General features: G+C 37.3%; 1 protein-coding gene, 1 long non-coding RNA gene and 1 other non-coding gene across 7 annotated transcripts; 2 read left to right on the forward strand and 1 right to left on the reverse strand.

Moving 5' to 3' along the window:
- The first annotated feature begins 1017 nt into the window (after window positions 1-1017).
- On the forward strand, window positions 1018-4434 carry LOC122009521 (adenine nucleotide transporter BT1, chloroplastic/mitochondrial-like). 3 transcript variants are annotated; one of them, XM_042565709.1, is made up of 4 exons: window positions 1018-1177; window positions 1401-2019; window positions 3470-3631; window positions 3699-4434. In XM_042565709.1, the coding sequence occupies exons 2-4, from the start codon at window positions 1492-1494 to the stop codon at window positions 4167-4169; spliced, it is 1161 nt and encodes a 386-aa protein (XP_042421643.1). In that variant the 5' UTR covers window positions 1018-1177; window positions 1401-1491; the 3' UTR covers window positions 4170-4434. The 3 variants fall into 3 exon arrangements, with proteins under 3 accessions (XP_042421643.1, XP_042421641.1, XP_042421644.1); XM_042565707.1 differs by having other exon boundaries at window positions 1040-1311; XM_042565710.1 differs by having other exon boundaries at window positions 1044-1183.
- On the reverse strand, window positions 4427-10331 carry LOC122009523. 3 transcript variants are annotated; one of them, XR_006119583.1, is made up of 4 exons: window positions 9545-10331; window positions 6738-9453; window positions 6387-6655; window positions 4427-4618 (listed from the first exon to the last, which is right to left on the reverse strand). It is a non-coding gene; the product is annotated as an uncharacterized LOC122009523 (long non-coding RNA). The 3 variants fall into 3 exon arrangements; XR_006119584.1 differs by having other exon boundaries at window positions 6387-6461; window positions 6738-10331; XR_006119582.1 differs by having other exon boundaries at window positions 6738-10331.
- On the forward strand, window positions 10042-10198 carry LOC122013089. The gene has a single exon (XR_006120433.1). It is a non-coding gene; the product is annotated as a U12 minor spliceosomal RNA (small nuclear RNA).
- Window positions 10332-10573: the final 242 nt, after the last annotated feature.

Genomic DNA, 10573 nt, shown 5'->3' on the forward strand with positions numbered 1-10573 from the left:
AAAAAAAAAAGAGAGCCCTGAAGCTAATGATGGATGAACAGGTGATCACAGCGGGGATTATAGTCCGCGCAGTGCTCCACGTTGGAGCTCCCATGATATGCAAATTCCCGCAGCTGCTGCATTGCAGTGATGCCGAATATGAGACGCTGAAACCCTTCTTCGACAAGCAGGCCGCTGAACTAATGTGGTTTGTGATGGGGATGGAGGAGTGGTGATGTTGGTACTCATGGCGATAGGCCATCTACTAGTACAATCCTAGTTTTGTTAGAATTGACTCAACCGGACCAACCCCTTTCACCAACTCCCGAATGCCTTCAGGTACTTGCACCGTCTCTTCGTCGTCTACATGCTCTACATCGTTCGCACTACTATCTCTACCTCATCAAGAAATGGTACAAGAAGACGGTAAATGAAGAATAAACTAGATTTTCCAACCTCTCAATAATATTGTCATTTTGCCCAATTTTTAATAGGATTGTATAATTTTATACTCTGATCCCAAATCGATCATGCACATGATCACAATCTACGAACTATGTTAACACCATGGCATAAGAGTAAATATCATGATTTAGACAATATTATTTCTTATATGAATATTTTATCATTCAAACAGATATTTTATATATTCCTCAACATCACATGTATCTATTCAATTTCTTATCCATTCTAATCTTAAAAACAATATGATTCCCGTTTTGATATTTTCCTGGAAGTAGATTTAAATATTTAAACGTGTATTAAACAATAACTCACGATCGACAACATCTTATTATCAAAATAAACTTATTATCTTGTTTTGCAACAATATCTTGCTCGTTTAGCACGGCGCTCGATGGAAGACCGTCGTCTTCAATTTCGACTGCATTATTCCACAGAATTGAATAAAAGTATGTAAAAGCAGATTAAATTGATTGTCAAGATAGCAGTTATTAATCCTCGCGTATATTAATCGCGAAGGAAACTTGTAAAAGGATTAAGTTTGATAGCAAAAAGACAATGGTGCTCTCATCCTTTCCCCGATATATATATACCCAACGAGTCGAGCAGGAATTTGTGCGATTCCCCGCTTTGTTTTGTTCACTGTTGCGCAGACGGAGAGCGCAGAAGGAGTCGCAGAGCTGCGCGAGAAGGGCAGCCATGGGGCGATCCTTCGGCTTGCCCGCGTGAAGTGCTGGTGACAGTTTTGTGCTCCGATTTTTGATTGAGAGCATTTACAGGATGATTTTCTGTTAAAAGATCGATTTTGTTTTTGTCCCCCTGTCTTGTCGCGCCTGGCTGAGTTTTCAATCGATTGATGTTTCTTTCTCGGTCTATACCAAACTCGATTATTATTGTTTTATTTATTATAATTATTTGGAGAATCCGTTGAAAGAAAAGTTCTTTGCTTGCCTATGCAGATTTGGTAAAAATTGTAACTTTGCTTGATTCGTCCCCTCAATCTGCGCCCTCTTTGCTTATCTACGAAAATCCAGCTCTTTAAACTCAGCAATGGCGGATAAGAGGTTGCAACCAGTCGAGAAGAACAGCTTCGAGCTTGTCCTTCCTCTCCCAGAGCTGCCGGGCTTCTCATGGAACCTACCGGAGGGGTTCTGCCCCGCCGGCGGCTTGTTTGCCTGTGTTGGTCAGATGGGGGTAGGTTTTGGTGTTCCTTCGCAATCTCTCAATCCGACACCGCAGGTCGGTTATCAGATCCTTGGGACTGCTCCTGCCCTATCCACAGTGGAGGCCACTAACAGTGCCGATGAAGCAGTGGTTAAGAAGAAGGGTGGTCTGAAAGTAAGAATCAAGATCGGAAACCCTCATTTCAGAAGGTTGTTCAGTGGAGGAATTGCTGGGGCAGTGTCACGGACTGTAGTTGCACCTCTAGAAACAATTAGGACACACCTTATGGTCGGCAGCAATGGGAATTCGACGACAGAAGTGTTTCAGACTATAATGCAGACTGAGGGATGGAGGGGGCTCTTTCGCGGTAATTTTGTCAATGTAATCCGCGTCGCGCCTAGCAAGGCCATTGAGGTGAGTGATAGTAAGTGTAGCATTGTTCTTCCTTACTTTCTTCCTCTAGTAAGGCTATAGCATTGCATTCATGCTGATCAAACTATTTGCTAACCTGATGTTTTGTGTTGTTTATGAGATCTTCTCCAATAGATGAACTTTCACATTGTGGTGATTATTATAAGTTAGATTCATCCATCTGCTTCTCCTCGTTGAAACTAAAGAAAGTTGTGATATCCTTTTGACTTTCTATGCAATGTCAATGTAGAGAATGCTTCATCTTCTCCTGAAATAAGAATAAGAAGATTCTATGCAGTGTCCCTTTTGTTCCTTGCCTCGCGTTTCCATAAAGTACCAGCTCTTAGATTCTGACTAAATATCATGTGTGTGATAATATAGATTGGAAATTTTCACATTGAAAAAGCAGTTTTTACATGATGTATTTGGATACCAATTCATGCAAGTCGAGACATAAATAGGAGCTTCCAAACAATTTGTTCTCTTTTAGTTGATAATTCCATCTCTATCTTAGTTGGTTTGTTTGTTCAAGGAAAATACATACTAGAGACTATCTTTTAGTGATGCTTAAACTGCCAATCAAATCCTAAATGTACACGATAATACCGAAAGCAACATCCAGTTAGGAAGGATCTGTGATTGTTCCTAGTTACAAATGCTATGAGCTAATGAGTTATTCAAAATATTTCTATTAATTTGTGTTAGATTATGTATGTTATTCAAATTAATTATAGTAATAACCTATGTAAATATGCTTTATAAGTTTATGAACACATAAATAAATAAATAAAACAGGTGAAAAAAATGATTCTCTTGTTTCTATAGATTCTAGTTCTATCAGTTAATTCTTGGATTGTTCTTTGATTAGAAATATATACACTTGGAGTTGACAGATTACCATATCCAGACTATTTGTAAAAGATATAAGTTGGCATTGAGATATACAAATATTCACTAAAAGTGCCAGTTTCAGATAAATGAAATTATAATTGATAGGATGAATCATTTGTTTGGCTAGAATATTAGAACAGGCCATGATTGATCAGAAAACATACTTAGCTACATTGAGCTTTGAGGCGATTATCCTATGTTGGTTTCAGCAGTCATAAATTTCTGTTTTGTTTGGGATACTATATGCATCATTGCTTCGCCACCTAGGCATTCTGATGTAGCACCAACAGTTAAATTCACCAAAAATTCCTTATCATTATAAAGCAAAGAACATAGAATCAAAAGGACAGTGCTCGACTACAGACAGATGACTAAATGAGGCTTTAACCTGTCATCGACATCTTATTTGGCAACGAAAATACAACGGTTCTAGGTGTATGGTTGTATACTCACATTTACGAACTCAAATTATGTAAATGTGCACAGGGCATCCTATTAATTAGTTTCCTGTTCAATACTTTATTTGTGCGTGTCTTTTTTGATCTTGATGAACCCGTTGCAGTTATTTGCTTACGATACAGCTAAGAAGGTTTTGACTCCCAAAGAGGGTGAAGAACCAAAGTTTCCCATCCCCCCCTCGCTCGTTGCTGGGGCATTTGCTGGAGTCAGCTCAACCTTGTGTACATATCCTTTGGAACTACTGAAGACGCGACTAACTATACAGGTTTGCTGAAGTCACTGTAGTATCAAATTTTGCTCCTACATGGTTCTAATTCCTGTTTCTTGTGCAGCGAGATGTCTATGACAATCTTCTACATGCATTTGTGAAAATTGTGCGCGAGGAAGGTCCTGCAGAGTTGTTCAGAGGTCTCACTCCAAGCCTCATAGGAGTCGTGCCATATGCTGCTACTAATTTCTATGCTTATGATTCACTAAAGAAACTCTACAGGAAGACCTTCAAGAAAGAAGAAATAGGGAACATTGCGACTCTTTTGATTGGTTCAGCAGCTGGTGCTATCTCAAGCAGTGCTACTTTTCCACTTGAAGTTGCGCGGAAGCATATGCAAGTCGGAGCAGTTGGTGGTCGGCAGGTGTACAAGAATATGCTTCATGCTTTTTTGAGCATACTCGAAAAGGAAGGGATTGGTGGCCTTTATAAAGGCTTGGGACCGAGCTGCATGAAGCTGGTACCTGCGGCTGGGATCTCATTCATGTGCTATGAGGCTTGCAAGAAGCTCTTAATCGATGAGGAGGAAGCTTAACTCTTTATCTTCTTCTAATAAAGAGGATCACAATGGAATGTCAGATCTCAAGCTTCCCTTTGAAAGTGTTTCTGGTTCCACCTTCTCTTTAATTTAACTGAAGCTGCCTGAGATTTAGATTCTTACATTAGCAGTGATTTTTCCCTCTCTTTGTTTTTACCTGATGATCCATTTGACGGGATCAAACTCTGTTGTTATTGAACTTGGAAAAGCAATTATACCTGGAAAATAAAGAATATAACAATGCGGTTCATTGGATTCTTCAGGTTTTGGATTGATCTGATCATAGCAGGCCAAGTTTCTCTTTTCATTGTTGATTCGCCATGAACTCTTGCTCTTTTTCACTCTCCCATAACAACCATAGCTCAGCAATTCCAGCTAAAGCAGTGAAGGAATCGAAGGATAAGAACTGATTGCATGTCCAGCAATTGCCACATCTCCCGTAGCATCTGTCAGCATGGGCGGATATAGGTTGTTAATTCAGTGTAGGCAATATTTACCACATCATCAACAACGAGAAAGAAAAAACAATTTTAGGTTGCATTCAAGTTGGATGATTTAAGTATGAGAAAGATCTACATATTTGCATACATTTTTAAAAACTGAATTCAAATAGTTATGCAAGTTCTTTGTTGAATCATCAATGTTATGTTAATGGCCGAGCATTTGAAACCACGAAATCAACTATGAAAAATGAGAAGGATTTGTTTGATTCTGCGGAATGAATGAATCCCAAATAAAATTGAAGAACAAATGGAGTTTTCCTTATGTTTCAGTTCGAGTGTTATCATGGAATGTTAAGGGCCTTTGTAGAGCCTCTAAAAAGCATATGCTTATTGAACTCATCAGTGATGTTAGGTGTGATTTTGTGTTAAAACAAGACACTAAGCATCAAAAGACACATCAACACAATAATGTCTAATCCCATGCTTATTAGGTGTCTGGCCTAAGCAAAGATAATGTTGAGCAGGGCACGTTCAACCAATAATTGGCCTTGCAAGCTCATGTTAATCTCCATACTTGCATGTAAACAGTATATTTTTTACAAAAATAGAAAATAATATTAAGCTTTTTCAGTAACGAAAAGTATATAAACTAAATACTAACTAGACAAAGGGCAGCGCTAACAATGTATGTTCATCCATATAATAACAATTTCATTGCAGTCCCTTGGCAATTAAAGGTTGCTAGTATGAAAGCTTAAAAACGTGGAGATGGATCTATAAACACTACAAGTTAGAGAGCAGAAAATATTCAAACTACAAGTTTGCCAGTTATATCCATCTATGAAACTACAGTCTCAAGCAATTGCATCTAACAAGTCATTACCAATCATTATTGTCGAGAAGCTTTTTCCTGAGTTCCAACGATCTCTAGGTGAATTTACTTCTCGTCAACATTTGAAAATGCATGCCATTTTCTATTCTTATCATATACCCCACTAGTACGCATAATCTCTGCTCTTCACAGTGATTTATTTCTCTTTTACATTTAATTGCTTGGTTAGAAGCAATAAAAAAGTGTATTGAGGTATTAAAAGAATCTCGACTCAAACTATCATATAGAAAGGTAACCTCCTTCACAAGAAAATTTATGGAACCACCAACATCAAGGTGTACATTATTATAAGTGGAAATTACTGCCAAAAAGTCATAATACAAAGATGGCAATTCTTTAAGAAAACTGTTTTGTTTCCTTAAACCAGTTGCAACTGATACACAAACAAGAAAAATCAATTAGGTAATAGTTGCAACAAAATCAGATCTAAGTACACATGAACATTAGCTTCAGGGGATGACTCATTTTTTCATCTAGCAGTTGCATGTAGATTGTTCATAAAAGCAAGCTACGCAATGATTCACTTTTGACAGACAAACAAGGTAATTAGAGGATGAATTATAAGAAACATAATTTGTAAATTTTTCTTCCTGTCAGACACTGAAAATTGAAATTGCAAGAGAAGATAAAGCACTTCAGTTAAGCATGACGAATCGATTGCAATGGATCTGATTTATCTTGTCCGCTTCTCTTTACATATCACTGACATTACCAGCAAAGGCTTTACAAATAAATGCAAAATTTCTAATGCTATATGAAATGTGAATAAAAGTTGACATTCCTTTCACATTCAACTCCCCAGAAGATGTATGTTTTTCTTCAAGAACCGTCTCAAATGAAAAGTGAGGACTGCAGTAGTTCTAGGAGGTATTTGAGTACCTGTTGGGGCAGTTGATCTTGATGGTATCATAGAATAAATTTTGTGTTCATGCTTCTCCTCAGATTCCACTAAACCTTTGGAAGGTGATAGCTATTAGGAAGGATGGGGCAGGAGAAGTACATACCAAACAGAAACAACATTAAAGGCTGAAGCCTAAAGCAGGAAGAGTACAAATGCATAATTGCATATACATGAGTAGTTCCTAATCGACTACCTCAGCACACCCCGCATAATAAAGACCTTTCTCTATGGCAAACTCAAGCATACCCTACTCTTTTTAAGAGAGAGAGAGTAATAAATGATCATTTTTTCTTCAAAGTAATACAATCTCAGCACATACAAAAGCTCACCTCACTTTGCTTAAAGCATATTAATGTTTGACAGAGAATAGGCTTTCTTTTAATAGTCTGGATACATTTTGTAGTGCTATCATCACATGCAATAACATGAGGAAGATGGTTAGCAGTTAGCACCACATGCTGCCTTTTGCTCTTGTAACAGGGAAAAAGCTTCACCTTTACTCAACTCCTGTAGGGCTGGAAGAAGAAAACAGGAGTGTGTTAATGTGATGTGCTTGCAATCTGGAGAAATGGTTGCTTTAATTCCTATTGTGTGGATGTTTTCTGATATTACTACTACACTTATAGTTGTACTAATTTTACAATGCTAAGCATTTGCTTATGTTCTTTGCTACCACCATTCTTGACAAAGTAATCAGTGACTCTTAATTCATTGACATTAAACAATTATTTCCACAATTAGAAAAGCTTTCTTACTATAGATAAAGAATTCTTAATTAGTCGCTTTAACAAGTTGCCTTGACTAGTGATCTAAAGTTAGTGATTAAATATAAAGTTAGTGATTAAATATACAAAGTAAGATAACTATAATACAAAGGTCTGCAAGAAGTTTAGCAAGTTTGGTAATTTCTACTTTTCCACATTAGAATTAGTCCTAAATAAAACCTCAAGTTAGATGGTTATAAGAAACTGGACAAAAAGCACTTTGATAATCCAAACCAGTTAAATAGTGCAAAAGACAGAAAATTTACAGTAGGTTGTAGAAAGGGTGAATACAAAGAGAATGTGATTGGGGTGGGGGGCGAGCATATCAAAGAGGAGTCCAACCCTTGGACAGTTGTGATGATAACATGCCAAATTAGTCTATGTTTGATAGTTAGTATAATAGCATTTTTAATAGAGACAATTGTATTTTGATTAGAACTATAGAAAAAAAAAAGGATAGCTCGGTGCACGAAGCTCCCGCTATGCAGGGTCCCGGGGAAGGATCCATTCTGATGGTTGCAAGAATCCAAGTCGGCTTGAATGAAAACTATCCTAGCTTAAACCACGTAGAGGCTATGGCCATAACTACATACCACTTAACAAATGTGATGGTTGCAAGAATCCTCCAAAGTCATTTGAAGAAAGCAAGCACCAATTAGAAAGTTAAGTGTGCTTGAGTATAAAAATTATATATGCAGACTTTTGTTTAGGTTTAGATAATCTAGTTCAAATGTTATCAAGGGATGTCATACTTCTAAGTTCTATCTACAAAAATATAAAAAATACTTTTCAAATGTACAAATAATTGGAAACATTGGAAGGAACAAATTATAAGCTCCCAACAATATGACAAAAAAAAATTAACAACCATGTATAAAGAAGTGATTTCATATATCTCACTGAGTCAATGTGAACTACTTATCAGCTATAGGGAAACAAATGTAGGAACATATAAACTCCCTATAATATAGTCACTTTTAACAATAAAAGTAACAAGTAAAAACAAAATAGGAATTAGATCCATACAATATGACTAATCATCTAACATTCGAGTTCAAATTCAGTTTGAGAGTTGATTACAAACAATTTAGATCCATACAAGTAAAAACAAAATAAAATTTCCATATTCAGTGAACATAATTTTGAAAAAAAAAAAGTGGATTTCAGTTTCTAATTTTAAAATTAAAAGCATGTTTAATAGATCAAACCAAAGAATTCTTTTTAAAAAATTGAAAATGCGCGCGCGCGCACACACACACGCACAATGTTCTAAGTATCTTCAATTTTCTAGTTTTTGATAATGCAACTAATAAATAGATTATAAATTGCAATGAAAGGGTTACCCATGAAAAAAAATATGCATTTGTGAATATAACTCCCTATAATTAATTCTTAATACTTAAGATGGCTAGCAAATGACAAAAAGAAAATATTACCTAAAGTACAAAAGATAATTTAATTCATTTCAATGTATTTGGAGAATTTTTATAAATAAGAATTAACTTTTTATACAACCATAGCTCAGAAATTTCATAAAGACAATAGCAGCTACTCTGGAATTCAAGCTAAAGCAATAAAGGAATCGAAGGATAAGAATTGATTACATGTCCAGCAATTGCCAGATATCTCGTAGCATCTGCGTCAGTAGGGGCGAAGCTAGGATTTTAATTCAGTGTAGGCATTATTTACCACATCATCAACAACGAGAAAGAAAAAACCATTTTAGGTTGCATTCAAGTTGGATGATTTAAGTACGAGAAGGATCTACATATCTGCATACATTTTTAAAAACTGAATTCAAATAGTTATGCAAGTTCTTTGTTGAATCATCAATGTTATGTTAATGACCAAGCATTTGAAACCACGAAATCAACAATGAAAAATGAGAAGGATTTGTCTGATTCTGTGGAATGAATGAATCTCAAGCAACATTGAAGAACAAATGGAGTTAATCAGATGAATGGATGCACACTGCAAAGTTAGACCTTGGAGCAATCTAATGGGATGTAGTTCTCATCCAGTTTTGCGCCATTCCTTCAGTTTAACCTCACAAATCATAAAAATTAGCCAATGCAGATCAGATGCATGGAAAGGTCACGAGGAACAATTTAAGACGTAAAAGTTTACCTAAAAGACCGGTATTGTAAGAAAGGGGCAAGTTCGTGTATCTGATCTTGAAGAAACTCCCCAAATCAGAGACGATAAGGCTGTAATCAGATCACCGACCATGAAATCGGGATGCGTGGATTCCACCACTACTCACTCCAAAGCCAGTAATCACCTTCGAACAAAGTAGAAACATGAAATCGAATCTCCTTCGACTATTATCACAGAAATCGAGTCGATTTTAGGGTTGCGATGTGCGCGCGTACAGAGCCGGGAGTGAAGTCGGGGACGTAGCTAGGCGAGTCGTGCTTGGCCATGCTGCCGCGTATGTAGGCATCGCAGGAGAGGTAGAGATTCTTGACCAGGAGCGCCGGAGGAGAGTCCTCGGGAATCGCCAGAACTCTTGACGTCGTACTCGGCCGTGTTTGAAGCCGCAGAAGTCGAGGCAAACCCGGGCGTCGGCGCGGCGAGGTGGCAGTGCTCGTCGCGGCGGAGGTCGTCGATTTGGCTGGAGGACTGGTACTTCGGGGTACATGGTGACGAACTTGGCGAAAACCTCGTCCAGGGCGGGGATGGATTCGGCGAAGAGTCTTACTCGCTCAGCGGCGAGGGCGGTGGCGCGGAGGAACTCCTGCTGGGTGAGAAGGCACATCGAAATTCCCTTGTGGTGCCGACTGAGGGATTTTTTAGTCCCGCATCGGAAGTTGGCAGGAAAGGAACTAAGTGAAGTGTTTAAAAGAGAAGAGTGGGGCAACATTACAAACTGCCTTAAACTAATGAGTAAGGAAAACAAAGCGGGTGGTGGGAGCTGCCCGCCGCGCTCATAACATTGCTATGCGCATGAATTTATGGAGGGGTGATAGGCTGGCCGAGTGTTGACGCTGCTTACTTTGCAGAACTCACCCGTGCGGGCCTCCCGCTAATGCTCAAGAAGAAAAATTGCTTGACCAAATTATTTAACTAAACAACTGCAAGCAGTTAAATTTGATTAAAATAAATTGAGAAATAGCTGCAGGTTGGTCATTTGCGAATGGGCATTCAACCCTTTTCATAATTAGCATATAAACAAATATTAAAAAATAGGGACATAGCACGTGATTGACTAAAGCTAGTTTTAATTAATTAAACATAAATTTTCTGTTTTAAATTTTTCTTTGGTAAAAATTAAAAAGAATAATTTATTTTTATTATCACATTTTATCTTAAATTATTAAATATAAATTTATTAGAGTAAACATTCTTTAATAATTTTAGTTAAAATTATTAAAATATTAATTAAGTTGTTAAAACTTTTT

Source organism: Zingiber officinale, chromosome 8A (assembly GCF_018446385.1).
Source record: "Zingiber officinale cultivar Zhangliang chromosome 8A, Zo_v1.1, whole genome shotgun sequence".
Taxonomy (NCBI): domain Eukaryota; kingdom Viridiplantae; phylum Streptophyta; class Magnoliopsida; order Zingiberales; family Zingiberaceae; genus Zingiber; species Zingiber officinale.

Coding starts and splice junctions, on each gene's coding strand:
- LOC122009521 (XM_042565709.1), top strand. CDS start 1,492: ATGGCGGATAAGAGGTTGCAACCAGTCGAGAAGAACAGCTTCGAGCTT. Junction 2,020..3,469: donor CGCCTAGCAAGGCCATTGAG/GTGAGTGATAGT, acceptor AACCCGTTGCAG/TTATTTGCTTACGATACAGC. Junction 3,632..3,698: donor AGACGCGACTAACTATACAG/GTTTGCTGAAGT, acceptor TTTCTTGTGCAG/CGAGATGTCTATGACAATCT.